General features: G+C 31.4%; 1 protein-coding gene across 1 annotated transcript in view; it reads right to left on the reverse strand.

The window, feature by feature from the left end:
* Positions 1-5,192: 5,192 nt before the first annotated feature.
* The window catches only part of LOC111505776 (F-box/LRR-repeat protein 2), a 46,318-nt gene continuing 34,508 nt past the window's right edge, over positions 5,193-17,002 (reverse strand). The window contains exon 8 of the mRNA XM_074180721.1: positions 5,193-9,607. Coding sequence (XP_074036822.1) covers positions 9,500-9,607 — 108 coding nt within the window. The 3' untranslated portion in view covers positions 5,193-9,499. The remainder of the gene's footprint in view (positions 9,608-17,002) is intronic.

The raw sequence follows: 17,002 nt of genomic DNA on the forward strand, positions 1-17,002 counted from the left end.
ATTAACTTGAAGCTCGTAACAAGCGACAGTCAAATATTCATCTCAGAAGTACTTAAATAGCTGAATGATAAATTGTCGTCTTGACCTCTCACCCATCAGCGTCCTCTGACAGCCTCTTTGATGGTGGCCCTCTTTAATTGATTTTATGATAATCAAACTGGCCGTTTCTCTTCAAGATTTACTTTTGAATTCTGATGAGTCGCCGGAGAAAGGTGAAAATCACAGAGTGCCCCTAATATTGAAGAATTTCATGATCTGACGATGAAAATATCTTTCTTTACTACAGTCTTTTATCATTTGGCAAATTATTAAATGCAATCAGACCAGAACTATACAACGAGTCACAACCTATATGTTTTCTGTTGATATAAAAATTTCCTATTCTATTTCTAGCGGAGTGTGTAGGAATACTACTTGTGTAGGTTAACTGATCACTCAGATAATTTGGCAACATATTGTGTTTAATTTTAAATATTAGCATATTATGTTAAAAAAAAATCTGTTTTTCCGTTAACCAGCTGTCGCACCCCTACGAACGACAACCCTCAGAAGTCGAAACTTGTGCGAGCTAAGGATTAACGAGGTCTTACCTTTTAACGTGTGATTCCTAACACGGAATCGCACGTTAATTCACACATATATTCAGTGTTATCCTTTGTTTAGCAGACATAAGAGACAGTGTTTCCAACATGTATTCCACAGATGTGCGTTTATTACAACTTAATATTGCCCTCATGGATCTGTTTTGAAGTTTCTGTAGTCTGTTTAGATTTTCATTGCTCACAAAATAGAGTAATGTACTGCAATAGTCAAAGTGGGGTGCTATTATTGATTTATAAATTGTTGATTTTGCATATTCACTTATTTTATTTTTCAATCTATATGAAAGATGAATTTTCGTGGCTATTTTCTTCTGAATATAACTACAGTGCGCATTAAGGTTCAATTCTTGATTTAATACCACTCCCAGATATTTAAAAGTTGTTACCCTTTCAATGATGACATTATCAATATGAAGATTCAATGACAGCTGTTCATCTTGCAGTTGTCTTAAACGATATTTGTAAGCTATTAACATGCATTTTGTTTTATTAACATTTAACTTGAGGCCGTTGTCACATAACCACTCGTTTATATTCAATAGTTCCTCATTCAAACATTCTGAGATTTCATTAGTTGTCCCAGAACAGTACAACATATAGTGTCGTCGGCAAACAGTTTTATCTTACACCTTTTAACATGTATCACAATATCATTTATGTACAGCAAGAATAGCAGTGGACCCAATACTGACCCTTGAGGGACTCCAGAAATTACATTTAAAGTACTGGATATCACTTGATTATATTCAACTAGCTGCTTCCGATATGTGAGGTAATTTTTGAACCATTTTAATACTTTATAATCTAGAGCATACTTATTTAATTTCATCAAAAGTAACTCAATGTTGACCGTCTCGAATGCCCTTTCAAAATCCAGAAAGACGACACCTATAATACGATTTTTAGATAGCTCAACTTTCCACGAAGAGATTAGAAATTGCAGTGCAGTTTCACATGAATGGAATTCCCTAAATCCAGATTGTTCTATAATCAAAATATTATGTTTCGCTATAAATTTCATCAATTACTCTTTCACTATGATTTCTAATATTTTCTCATAAATTGGCAGAGTATTTATGGGTCTAAAATCAGATCCTAAAACGGTGTTTATAATTTTTTCAATAGGAATGATGGTGGCAATTTTCCAACCGTCAGGAAATGTTTCAGTGGTTAATGATAATTTATTAAGTCCAAAAACCTATTTCCCAGTATTTCAAATGTTAACTTGATTGTATTCAGATTGATTCCATTGTCATCTGTATTATTTTTCTTGAGCCAATGAAGTTTGAAAAACATAAAAATGCCTAAGAAAAATTCATTTCAGTCATTCGTTATAGACCATGATTTCCTTCTTTATGTAATAGGTACTTACAATTCTCGATTGTCGTTTGGTCTTTTTTACAGGGTAAGGTAAGACCGGCCAAATTAAAATTCGTCGTTTAAATAACATTATTCATTATATAAATATAATAAAGTTGGAATCGGCCGCGGTGGTAGTGCGCCCGACTCACGATCGGAAGATCGTGGGTTCGATTCCCGCCTTGACCAGATATTTTTCTCGAGAGAATTTATCTGGTTGAAACTGGAATGATTTTGCAACCGTGTTAGGAATCACACGTTAAAAGGTAAGACCTCGTTAGTCCTTAGGTCGCACAAGTTCTCAACTTTTGAGAGTTGTCGTTCGTATGGGGGCGACAGTGATTAACGGAAAAACAGATTTTAAACAAATTTTTCAAACAGACAGAATAAAGTACCTTAAAATACCGGCCCTTAATGTCTTGTGCATCATCAGGCCCAAAGTATGTAGTTTGAAATGAATATCGTCTAGAGCAGGGGTCTCCAAACTTTGAAGCCTTCGGGCCATAATTTTTTTTTCAGTTTGTTCCAAGGACCAATTTCTGTCTTTAACTATATTTCTAGACTCGGATAGTCGCAAAGTGCGTGACCTAAGCAAACTTACGCTTTTCTGCATTTCAATTATTATTGTGTATTGTGACACTTAACGACATCTAGTGGCGAGTAGTGGTACCATGTACTATCTTTTTCAGCTACCCGCTAGGTGGTATTAGGCGTAATTAAATATTTGGAATTACCGCGTTGGTTCGAGAAAGTTCTGGTTCTAGCTAGTGTATTCCGATCACCTCGAGATGGCAGTAATAATTGCATATAAAAAGGCTAGCGGCGTAACTGCGAGTTAGTCTGCGTAGGAAAGGCGAAGGAAGCGACACTCTATATTGTGAAATAAAGTAACACCCGTCAATAATAGTATTTTGATTTGACTTATTGTTTTTATGTGTGATTTGTTAGTATGGAAAAGAAGCTAAAAATCGACAGTGAATGCAGAACGTTCCAAGAAAAATGGACCTTTCAGTATTTTGTGATTGAGTCCAGTAATAAGGCGCTATGTTTAATTTGTAATGAAACCATAGCTGTTCTAAAAGACTATAACATTAAACGACACTATGAATCGAAACATCTTCAAAGTTACTCCAAGTATACAGGAAGTTTGCGAAAGGAAAAATTTGAAGCTTTGAAACGCGGACTCAAATCGCAGCAATCTTTGTTTACCAAAGCGAATACTGAACAAGAATCTAAAACTCGCGCCAGCTTTCGTGTGGCTCTTGAAATCGGAAAACGTGGCAAACCATTCCCCGATGGAGAAATGATAAAAGAATGCTTGATTGCAGTAGCCGAAGAAATATGCCCCGAAAAGGTAAATTTATTTAAAAGTGTTAGTTTGTCAGCGAACACCGTGGCTCGGAGGGTGCAAGACATCGCAGAAAATATATCATGTCAACTGTCTGACAAAAATGGATTTCATGAGTGGTTTTCTCTAGCATTGAATGAGTCAACGGATGTGTCAGATACTGCTCAGGTGTTGATTTTTATTCGCGGAGTAGATAAAAGCTATGAAGTGTATGAACAACTTGATATTGATAGTATTCACGGCACGACAACTGGGGCAGATATTTTTAAGGGAGTTAAAAATACCATTAATAAAAAGAACCTTCGATGGAGAAATTTGAAATCTATATCAACTGATGGAGGCAAAAATATGTATGGTAAAAATAAAGGAGTGGTTGCACTTGTGTCAAAGGCTGTAAAAAATGATGGTGGTTCAAATCATTAGTCTTACATTGTATCATTCATCAACAGTCCAACAGTGCGGAAAATGTTTGGATATGTCTGAAGTTCTAAAACCAGTCATATCAGTTGTTAACTTCATCAGATCCACTGGGCTGAATCACCGATAATTCCGCGAGTTTATTCAACAGATTGGAGATACTGCCGTACACTGGCTTAGTTGCGGAAAAGTCCTTAAGCGCTTTCTTGAACTTCGAGCAGAGATCGAATTTTTTTTAAATGAGAAGCAGCGCCCTTTTGCCGATTTACAAAATAGTGAATGGATGTGGAAGTTAGCCTTCTATGTAGATTTGACAAATCATATGAACGAACTGAATTTGAGATTGCAAAGAGAAAATCAGCTTCTCCCTGATTTATACACCAATATCAAATCCTTCAGGCAGAAAATAATACTATTTGAATCGCAATTACGTAAAAAATGTTTCACATATTTTGAAACATGTGAAATATTCAGCCACACTACAGAGACTGAATTTCCCGTCAATTTTGCAATCGAAACTTTGAGTGCTTTGAAGATAAATTTTGATACTCGTTTTTCAGATTTTGATGTCATTGCGAATGAAATTAAGCTTTTTCAAAATCCTTTTGATTCTGACATTGAAACCCTGGCTTCGGAAGTCCAAATGGAAATTATTGATTTACGGTGCAGTGATATGCTTTAGAAGAAATATCAAAATTCATCTTTGTTGGAATAAGAGTCTTCCACTGGAACAATTTGATAATTTGCATAAATTTGCTCCTGGGTTGTTTTCTATTTTTGGTACTACTTACTTGTGTGAGAAAACGTTTTCCAAGATGAAGTAAACAAAGAATGAAGTAAAATTGATCCACAACTACAAAGTATTGTCGGTGAAAAAACACAATTACAAAAATCTCATTAGTGTTTTTGTTTTACTGTGATTCATTTCAATTATTTGTTAATTATTAATATGCTTAAACTTAGATACTCAAGTTAAGTTTTCTTTGTCATCATTTCTGTCGTTAAGTCGTCAACTTATCACAGCATTAGTAACAACAATAAGGTAATCATTGGCTGTCGCGGGCCAGATTGATGGCAGTAAATCATTGGCTGTCGCGGGCCGGATTGATGACACTGGCGGGCCGGATTTGGCCCGCGAGCCGTAGTTTGGAGACCCCTGGTCTAGAGATAACAACATATTGTAACATATGGAAGATTTTTGATATAAAATTTCAATCACAAAAGGAGCTTTCACTTTCTTAGGGGGCCTCTAGACTAGTTTTGGATGAAATCACTGGTCTACAACTCCTCGGCAGCATCTTGAATACCTTTGAAACATGATTCACTTCTTTGCATAAAAGTTTTGTCACTGGAAGAGACGAAACTGCTCCAACACAATGACAGTTTTCAAAAACCATACAATTAATTAGTTACTTCAATTCCAGTCATAGGGATATGATTTGTTGAAAAGAAAAAAAGAAAAAATATTTCAAAAAACTCAAATTTATTATCAAAATATAAAATAACCTAAACAGTTACTACAAAAATATATACAGAGGGTGATATCTAAAAACACCTTATTCTTGAAAAACAGATGAAATTTTTCACCGAAGTTTTTCTTTATTCATTGAATTTTCTGTTCAAAATGATCTTTTTGAAACATAAAAGTTTCAAATATTTTGCATTTAAATTTTTGGCTTAAATAATAACCATATCATCAAAATTTTTTCTTTTGTATCACAGGCATTTTGAGGCTCACCAATTAAATAAAACCCATTTTAAAAAAATAATATACATCGTTGGTCAGGAAAATAGTTCTCTACTGTTCTCTCTAAGAAATGTCAAATAGTAGCTACCTATTTTTAGAAGTCACAATAAATTTCAATAATGATAATAATAAGAGGATAGATGAAGATATAATTACAAATAATTCATCTAGCAATACTAAATGATGACTGGGAAGGCTGTGCGGAGAGCACCTGCATTTTTTTCTTTTGGCAATCAAAGTATGTTGCTTCCACACTGAGTGGATATAATAAAAGGATCAACCTGAAATAACTGAAATGAACTCGCCTCACCAAAGGAACTGCTGATACAAAACATATGTGGGATGCCACATGTTTTGAATTGTTCCATCAAATAATTCATTTGTTTTAATTAGTCATAAACAAATATTGTATTTCCAATTCAAAAAATTAGTGAAAAATCAAATAAAAAATTAAAATAACTTTTTAGGTTTGATTTAATGCCTCTTCATGACAAAATTAAAATCAATAAAGGGTATTTGATTTCGAATCTTGAACTTTGAGTTTAAGAATAGGCGATTGATCCCTTTACATATCACACCCTTCCACTGTTCTCGTTTTAAACATTCAAGTAGGGATTCTAACATTTATAACATTGTCAATCACGACTATGAATATTAAATACCTATTATTTTATATTGGGATAAAGTTTCCTGTTTTGTCAAAATAAAGTGCGAAAACAATAATTTTAAATTTGAAAAGTCTGTTTTACGATTCCACTTTTTCTCGAAATGAGAAACCCCTTTTCAATATTATTTCTTGTTATTTTGTTGAACTAATGAAAAATGTTCATTTTTTTCCAAGATTACAGTAACGTACTCAACAACAAATATACAACTAATTAATGTAATTGAGAAAAACATTTTCTACAAACTGTATTTCAAAGAATTACAGTAGCATTTGAATGTGCATCATTTATCACATAATTTCAGTATTACTGTGCTTGTGATGACACATACTTGTAAATTATAATCCAACATTTGAAAAATTACTAATCAATCAAAACGTATAAAAAAACTCACTTCAACAGACATTTCAAGATATATAAGAAGTACTATGTTTTTATATTGTTTGCACTACTGTTCAGATCCATTTACTTATTCAGAGGAATCAAAAGTTCAATAAAACACACAAGAATTTACTAGAAGATCTCTTTGTTACATTTTAATTACTTCTCCACTAGCAAAATTAAAATGATTTCTCCAAGAAATCTTGACAATTTTCAAACGAATAATAATCGTGGATATTAACAATATCCTAAAATTACAATTTACCTTCACAAAATCGAAGTAATTGAATATACTGAATATTTTAAAATCATAGAATTAGTTCATGAACTGAATAGCACGTGATTTATGAGTACTGAAATAAGAGAAAAGTAGTTAAAGTGACACAAAAATGAAAAAGTCTAGAAAAAGATCAATTCTGTTACTGCTTATTCCTTTACACGAAAAATGTAGGGAGAATTTTTTAGGGAATTTTAATTAAAAATTATATGTATCAACTGTTGCAGCTGCAGAGAACTGACTTTTAGGATGAAACCGTCTTGAAGGAATCAACCAGTGGTTATTATTTAAATAGTACCTACCCTCTTGAAATGAAACTTGTTAAAATATTTTGGCAATTCGTTAAAATAGTAGAATTTTGAAGTGAAAATAAAATACATCAATTTCCTACAATTAATTCTGAGGCAAGAATATTTAGATGAGTCAATACAAAACTTAAAGTTTGTATTCCATGATACTTTTGATCAGTATTGATTATTCATTTTCCATTTTCTTAAATAGTGGTTAGGTACATTCAAATGTAACACAGCCACAAGAATAAAATCATTTGATTTACAATTTTTGTTATTTTTTGGTTAACTTCAGATTACACAAAGAGATGGGATCCAGATGATAATTTTCATTCCGAAATTGTTGAGTATGTACAGTTTTCTAACTTCTGCTAGAGCCCATGCCGAACTGCTAGGCCTTTCACACAAAAATATGTTCCACTTATGTTACCAGAATGGAAATATTCACAAAACTCAAACCTATTCAATATAGCATGACATAACAATTTGACGTAGTGATACTTTTTGGTCCTTCGAATTTCTATTGCATCTCAATGCATCGAAATCAACTCCTTCACATGTCAATCAAATGCGAATTATACCAACAGATTCCTATGTAATAAATTTTTGAGAATGACAAATCTTACTCAATAAAAAATCCGTTATTCAAAAATTACCGTAAATTCAATTTAAAATTTGTCAAGATTTCTGATTTCTAGTTTGTACATTTTTGAATTCAATAATATATATTTGCAATTAAGTTTAGTTTTATTGTAGGGAGATTAGAATAGTGTGCTTATTTTATGTAGAATTATTTTTACCAGTGAGACGGTAGGTTAAAAACTTTTGTGAAACCAATAATGAATTGAAAATCTGTTCAAAAGATGTAACAAACATGACGACTAATTATACCTTGAATTTAAAGATCATCTAACTCAAAAGGTGACATCAATATAATAGTATTATTATAATTATTTACACAAATAATTTACTGAATTGATTAAAGTTCTGACAACTTGTTAAAAGGCCTCTATATAATGGATATATAATAATTTTCATAATTCAGTTTTATACTTGAATGAAATAGCCCCCTATGGCCCCCATTTCGTTTTCAATAAATCGTTTTAATGTTGCAAAAACTTTCACAATGAACTGTTGTCACTGATGTACTAAATATGTTCAACTAGATCTACGAATCTGTTAATTGAAACAAGTTTTTGCACATTTTACTAATGCATGGCTTTTTACATATTCATTTTTTTCCACACTTTTCAACGTTTACTGAAAACAATAAAATGTGAAAATGGTATGGTAAAAATATTTTTCAAATAGTTTTCGAATTTGATTGCTAAGAAGAATAAAAAAAAATTATAATAAAAAAAATCTAAAAGATTAAGATGATTTTCAGTCATTGAAAACTGTTGATACTGCAAAATGAATTACTTAAGAAATCATTTGAAGAGATTTAAAGAGATGGAACAAATAATTCGAATCGAAAATTATTCAATATATCTGCTTCTTTGCTAGTTTATTTTAGTTATAGATAAAATTATTCATTGAAAAGAATTAGACAGTTTTGAAATAATCTTTGAAATCGTAATTTCCTCAAATGAGTGAAATTGTGGTTATTTTCTGTTCAGTGAAACAAATTTAGGAAAATTGAATTAATTCGGAAAATGTTAATTCAGCCTCAAATTCGAGGTGTACATTATATGCAAACACTTCGACTTCAACTGATAGGAAAAATGAGTGACATGTGTATTGTCAATCATTAAACTTCGTTATTTGTATGAGTTGAAAAATATGTTGGTATGTTTTCTTCGATTTACATACCCTGATAAAAATATAGACATTTATTACTAATAATGTAAAAACACAAAACTGTAAAAATTGTCTTGAAATTAAAAAATAGTTTTGAAACATTAAATTTTCTCGTTGAGAGTATTAAAAACACATCGCCAGAATTATACAAAAGGGAGCAAGAATTAATTAAAATTGAAGGTGTTGCTAGAATGTCGTCTCAAAAATAACCCCAAAATTACTCAAAATTCATTGTTTGAAGAGACACTGAAAAAATGACTCGAGTTGATTTTTTTTAATACTTCTTAGATAAAGTGAAGTGTTATTTTTCTTTTTTCATTAAACTTCATTATTGGGACTCACTTTTCACACATTTTTTATACCATCTTGTGATTTTCTGAAAAAATACCAATGAATAAATATAATTCACATTTTCAAATCGATATCTCAACCAACACTTTCTTGGTTCCATTTTTAATGACTTACTCCGTCGATGTCACAAGATGTTAAGCTTGACTAGTATTATAAAAATGCCTTGCACCAATCCAACTACAATTACTATGAGAAGCTCGATGAACACATAGCATTACGAAGATGGCGTATCATGGCCTTGGGATCCAGAGGGGCAGTTTCCTCATAGTATAACACAACACCTGCAGTACCTCTGACGACTGCCTGCTCCAGTTGGTGGGGGTGTGATGGGTGCAAAGTAGGCATGTACTTTTATATTTGGTAAGTGATTCTGAAAAGATGAAACGCTATGTTATTTTTTACTTTATAACTGACTATTATATTACAACCTTCAGAAAGTAGTGTACCGCGGTCCTCGGAGTTGAGCCCAACTTATTTATTTGAAAAGATAGACCAAGAGTTGCTTTGGTGGAAATGATCTTTATTTTTTTTTATTATCTGTCACCGGTGCGCACGGCGGTCATTTTCAATTTACTTTTGATTGGAACAAGAGAACGATTTCAAATTTGAACCACTCCTATTTTTGAACCAAGCGCTGAGATATATGAGTTTCAGAAATTTCGCAAATCGGAAATCTGTGACAAAATATATTTCCCCAAAAAAAAAAAACAAATAATATACTCCATTACAGTTTTTCAGTGAGTATTATAGTTCATGAATCATTACAGAAATCAAAATTTCAATCATTTATGACAATTTTCGGCGAAGAAAGACAGATTAAAACTAAAAAACTTGAAATATCGAAAAAACTAATGGGAACTTTTTGTTTGCCACAAGAAGACAAACAAAATACTTCATTCAAATTTTGCCGTAATTGCTATAGTCCAGGAAATATAATATTGTTAAAATCTTTAAAAGTAAGAGATATCAAAAAATTTGTATCACATATTTTGGTTAAAGAGATAATTGCAGGTTTCTTCAAAAAAAAAACAATGTAGAAGTGGCATTCAGACCACATGCCAGGTTATCTGATTTCCTTTTCAATGCCAAAGATAAAGTAGACAAGTTGTAGAAATCTGGAGTTTATAAGCTTAAGTATCCGGAGTGTAATAGTGTTTATGTGGTACAATGTGGTCGAAATTTCTCAAAATGGTATGCTGAACATGAAAGGTCCTTCAGACTAGGTAAAAATTATTCGATGTTTTCAAACCATTCCTTGGGATTCAACCATAAGTTCCTGAATCTGAACGATACGGAAATTTTGCACTATGCAAGGTAGAGTTGCAAACTCAATTATTTGGAATCCTTGGAAATTTATAAGCATAAACATTGTGGTGCAACCTACTAATATAATCAATCATTTTTAGTTTAATGTATAAGTTTGAAAATGTCCTTATAGGATGAAACTGCAGTAACTTTAGTTACAAATAAAAGTGGTAAAAAACATAGAAAGGTTCAATTCTAATTTTTCATGATGATTTCCTACCACATAGTAACGGCTACTGGCTACATCCATGAATCTATTCAAAATAATCCAACATCTGATAGTTTTTCATACTTTCAAGAAAACTGACTTAAAATATTTTCTCAACTTGGAAATGTGGTATCAGTATTCACATTATTGGTATCCAATTATAGTCTAAACAATATTTCTTACCAAGTTGTGTTGAAACTTTTATATTCTACATTTGGTCGTAGCATTCACATATATTTTTTCTAATATATAAGTGTTCAAAAAGTTTTATAAATCACATTGGGAGTTTTCAAGTGGGCCATGTTTGGATTTACACAAAAATCAACGGCTCAAAAGTTCTGACCTTTCCAACTTTTATGTTTTATCAACTCCATGAAGTGGCTTGTTTATATCTGTGATACAAGATTCATTTTGATGAATATTATCCTATAGGGCATAATAATGAAGCCCAATGATTATGTCTGCTAATATGCTAATCTATACTAATGTAAACAAAAATGGAAAATTTGAATCTCACAGACAATTATCGGTAGAACCTCCTTATCAGCTTTTAAAACTGTTTCAACTTCTTATGCGGAAGATTATCTTCCTTCACACATATTACAACAGTCTTTATACCTGGTGTAAACCGATTCAGGCTCTCCTCCATAATTTTTTTGTCTTTCCTGGTATCAATGTGGAATTTTGGTGGTTCGAATGGTACCTATCACAATTTGGATTGGATAAAAAATATTAGAAATTTTGGAATTCCAAATGAAAATCTCCGTATGTTTTTACATTTTTTGATTCAGCAGTTCATTTTATATGAGAGCATCCTATTTTGATGAAAATATACTTACCGCGAACTTTTTTTAATACAGAGACTGTGACCACTGAAGAAACATTTGCTCTACTTCCATGATCTAATGATCTATCCATTCCTTCACAATTTTTTTGACAATAATTTCAATTGTATAATAAATTTTTTTTCTGATGACATCATACGGCTCATTATATAATTCTAAAAGAATTCTGTTTTCCCAGAATTTTGATGTAATGAACATCTGAATTACAACAAGAATACAGATCTACCTATTTATCGTCATGAGATTGGTATTATTTCAAATATGGAAATTCAAATGGAACACTCAGTAGGCTGGGTTTAAGGCTGTCACTCGGGCTAAATATTGCGAAAAGTGCGACCTGTGAATGTCTATGCCTGTACCCAAAATCAAATATCTCCTTTCAGACTAAAATACAGGGGGTGTCTTTACCTTAAGTATGCCACACTGTATATTGTTATGATATTAATCAGTTGTTTTTGACACAGTACATTAAGGAGATTTGGGTACCAATAAATATGACATCTTATACTAAATTGTTTCAATTACAACCAGAAGATAATGTAAGCTGTAAACTATATTCCAAACCGAGGTTCAATAAATGTACATAAAAGCACACGAATGTAATTTTTTATGTGGGCCACTAGGAGGACAAATTATTATTGCAATGTCGTTTATGTATTTGAATTAAGAATTTCAAAAATATAAATTTTCAATAACTCAATACCAATGGAAATTGGAAAGAAATATATTAAAAATATATAATGTGACGCAAAACAACCTACATACCTATATAAATAATCTGATGATAAAAAAAATCAAAATTAAGAAAATTGTCAGTTATTATTAAGTTTTGCCAAAATATTTTCTAACCAATTTTCAAAAGATATTCCATTTATTTCCTCGTGGTAATCTCCCACAGCGTCTCTGGAACAAATTCGTCATTACTTTCAGTGTGGCAAATATCAGCCTATTTCCTTGACTCAAAATCGGAAAGCATAAAAGATTAACCTTTCTGAATAATATCATGAGCGATTATGCTGGCATTGAAAAAATAGTTTTTTTTTTTATAACAGTGTAGTTGGAAAAACAGAATTACTGATTTTATTTTCTCATTGGATCATGGGAGCAGAGCAAATATTTTTCAGTGGTCGCAACCTCTTAGTCGTAATTGTTTTTACAAAAAAAACTTCACAGTAAGTATATTTTCACTGCTGAATCCAAAAATGTAAAATATTTTTGATCCAATCAATCCAAATTATGATATCATTTGAACCATCAAAATTCCACATTGATACTAAGAGAGAAAAAAAAGGGGCGAGCCTGAATCGGTATACACAAAGTATATTTTATAATTTAATGAAACAAATCTCATTGTCACATAAATCGTACAAAAAAAACGGACAGAATAATTTCCATTTTGTAAATTGTAACCCTCAAATATAAACATCTTCTTTATTATTCTGTTCAAAGAAAGGACTTTTTTTAATTAATTTTCTCAGGTACAACTGTAAGAGTTTCACACAAAACCTTTCTATTATCTACTGTTTTATTATCTTTCAATAAAACCATTTTTCATTCAACTTTTTTTCTTCAACTTTGACAATTTTTGATCAACAACTTGTCTTTTGGGTAGGAAAGGTTTTGGTTTTTTATTTCTCCATCTTTTCACAAAAAATGTGGGAATCTTCCAAAAGGAGGAAGAAAGCAATAAATTTCAAAATAAATTCCTTACAAAGATGTGTAGATCATGCAAAGAAGTAACTTTCAGATACAAACTGGAAGAAAAAATACTTTCGAAACAACTATTTTCATATGAACATTGAATTGTACAAAAACACGTTTCTCTAATCAGTTTGTGATCCAAACATTTGTAATGGAATTGAATCAGTAATCATTCACAGGATTGCTAGATAATATGGCATATGAAAGAGGCGCACTCCAATATTTCAGATAAGACACTTGCCTTTTTGCCTCTTCACCACCAATGTGGATAACATTACAATATGAAGCACTCAATTAATTCATAAAATTATGGACTTATGTCACGAATGAGTTAATTCTACTCAATTCATCTATGACAGTACATAATGACATTTGTTCGCTTATTTTATTTAATCCCATTGAAAGCCAAAACCTTTCCCAAAAATTAATCTCCTGAAATATACCTCTTTCGAATTAAACTTTGTCTTGTTTCGTAATTAGATAAAATCTTGTAATTCAATATAAATATTTACGGTGAGACAAGTGAAATGAATCAAAATAGGAAAATAAACTAATATTATAACATGAATTCTCATATCTTCCTTCTTGTATTTGAATAAAATATTTTTCAATATTTTGTAGAAACTTGTCCTACCAACGTCTACTATTTCTTATTTTACTTCACAGATATTGTGTTGTTTACTTTCCAAATTTTACTTCTCAACTCAATGTAAACTACAGACAGAGTAACAAGCATACCTTAAAGTCATACCCCATTTTTAACTTTTAAACAGGGCAATATATTAAAATCGGACAAAATTGGTATGAAAATGAATCAGTACTTTTTTTCACATAAAAAGAGAGGACTTGTGACTTCTTGCTCTAAAGGTTTTTCAATTCTCTATACAATTACCTTTACTTTTTTGAATTCGGATAACCGGTTACGGAGAATTGGAGACTATGAAAAACGATAATTCGTAACTTTGCAATCAAAAGAGGATTATTAGTTATCACAGATTACACAAGTTAGTATTGTGTAAGAGAAAGAAACTCTTTACGGAAATTAATTGTATTTCGAATAAAATAGAAAAGTATTTGAAAAAAAAGCGCATTTCTGTTTTTAATCTGATTTAGGATTTTTTGTGAATGACTTTGTAGCTTAGAATCCACACCGTGTTACCCTAGTAACAGAGGGGATTGTACTTTTGCTACTAAGAATTCGCTTCATTTCATTTTGTTTTAATTTTATAAAATGGTTCGCGCTAAATCTTTGAGGAAAAAATCAGAAGCAATTATTTTTTATGCCGAAGCCGGCTGTAATTTCCATGTATAGAGAATTGAAATAAGTACCTTCCATTTGAAAAAAAAGTAGTTAGCGCCCTCTCGGCGGCTAGTGATGTCACACTATTGGTTTTTTATTGAAAAGTACTAAAACCGATTTTTTTCTACTATTTACGTTCGCAATGTATAGTGATCAATAGATTATGTAACATTAATTAGAATTTTGCGTGGTTTGGACATGGATAACTAATGTTTGAAACTCCGAAACGTTGGCATAAAACTAAATTGTTTACCTACGAACATTTTTGATCCCTTTCCCAATCAATAGAAAAAACCACATTTATTAATAAGAATATCACAGAAATATCAATTGGAGACATTTCTCAAGACTTAAAAGAGATCTTTCAAAAGAGCATCTTCATATTGATTTATGAACCTCAGTGTCCGATCGATTAGAGAGTGCTGACCATAATTGATTGAGTGGCGTCCAATGAAAAAAGGTTAGAGTTCCTGAGGTTTTTCATTGAAATATCAAATGTGACTTGTTTCAATGATTCTGAACGGTTAGTCTTTTATCAAGTTATTAGTAAAGCATATGCCATTTATAGTCCTTCGAGATTTGAAACTTATCAATTTCAACTCCTTCATAATATTGGTGTAATAGTGATCTTCAATCAAGAACTGCATTTTATAATCACAATATTTCAAATATCTATTTTGAAGTTTTTCTAGTATTGTATACCCAAAATTCAAAGTATGATTATAGAGTACTTGAATGAGTAACTAGATCATCTACTCAATACGTACCTATGAAATTTTGAACGACATCAAATTTGTACTTGCATGATCCCTTTATTATTATAAATGAAATGATTGTTCAAAAATAGTTTTTTTAAGTTGATAATTTATGAAGACTTTTGTAACTTTTTTATTCTAATGAAATTATTTAGAACTAAATTTGACAATATACAGGGTCGCTGATATATAAAGTAAGATACCTAGCGAAAATGTTAAGATACTGTTACGTTTTCCTCGTGGGTTCACCAATAATTGACTACACTGAATAATCAAAGTTAACTTTTTTTCACTTTAAATACAACAAACACTTCAACTAAAATTTCAACTATTATTTGAATGTCTTTCGCCTTACTAGATCACTTCGCGTACCGCACTGTAACGTCCACTTTACTGTCTCGATATCCTCGTGGCTAGCCTTTAAATATCGTAATCGAATGTCGTCGAAATTTATCCGAAGTTCTGTCGAAGTCGGTAGCATTATTCTTGCTGTTTCTCAATTGGCGGGGAATCATCGTGCACTCGCGCGCTCTTAGCCACGTCACGCCTGGTTTATGGCTACCAGCGGCGGTCGGCGTTATTTTCTTTCGGGCATGATTTACAACAATACAAAAGTTTTAGGGTTTTAAAAAATCTACCACAATGAATAGAAATTGAGTAAACAGGATTAGTCAAAAAGTCTTGAATAAATAAAGTTGTTTTTTTTTAATAGAACACCCTATATATTATTCCATATTTCAATTCTGCTCGAAACTCTGAACAAAATTGATAAAGCACATCATTTCCTACATTCAACAAGTTTTGAGATATCGAAATTTAAAAATAACTTTCTACTACTCTCAAATTTATTAAAGAAAAGGTAGGAAATGATAAGACATTTATTATGTGAGTCACACAAGATGGAGTATGTGGATATTATTACACTATAATGTAATTTTTTTTACAGAAAATAAAAGAAGCATAATGCGGTTGTTCCTCCTGACGAAAATCAAGTAGTTTTCATAAAAAAGCTCTAAAACAACGCATTTTAAACTTATAATTTCAACCTTTTTCTTTAAAAAATTATTGAAATAATTGAAAAAGAGGAATGAAATAATGCATTCAACATTTAAAGGGTTTCTATTTCACCATTTGGCAACATCGGTTATAGCTAATAAAGGACAATGAATCTGTTACCTGTATGAGACAAACAAAGATGACATATTTCAGAGGCATGCTGTTCTGTTTACTTATGTTCCGAGTTTCGAGACATTCTGTGACATATGATATTTTGTGTACCTAACCTATCTTCCTCTACATAAACAAATAACAAAACAACTTTTGTTTATGTGGCTTGTGGAGGTGGTATTGAACTATATTTTATATTTTGCCTTAATTGTTGATTTATAAAGATAATTTTCCTTTTTTAAAGTAGAATATCTAGGTACGTATAAATTATTTCAACTTGATATAGGCGCTGTTGCCAATATGTGAATTAGAAACAAATGCCTTTAAAAATTAAAACCCAACATTTGAAACATCAATTTGAATACTTTTCGAAGTGAATTTGAAAAACTCATGAATTGAACTCAACTTTATTTTGTTCAAACTTGCATTTGCTGTAATAACCCAAATTGAGGAACATTCCCCATTGCTCAGGGTTGATAAAAAT

Source organism: Leptinotarsa decemlineata, unplaced genomic scaffold (assembly GCF_025532065.1).
Source record: "Leptinotarsa decemlineata unplaced genomic scaffold, Ldec_3_MD MMD2_tig00026299_RagTag_RagTag, whole genome shotgun sequence".
Taxonomy (NCBI): Eukaryota; Metazoa; Arthropoda; class Insecta; order Coleoptera; family Chrysomelidae; genus Leptinotarsa; species Leptinotarsa decemlineata.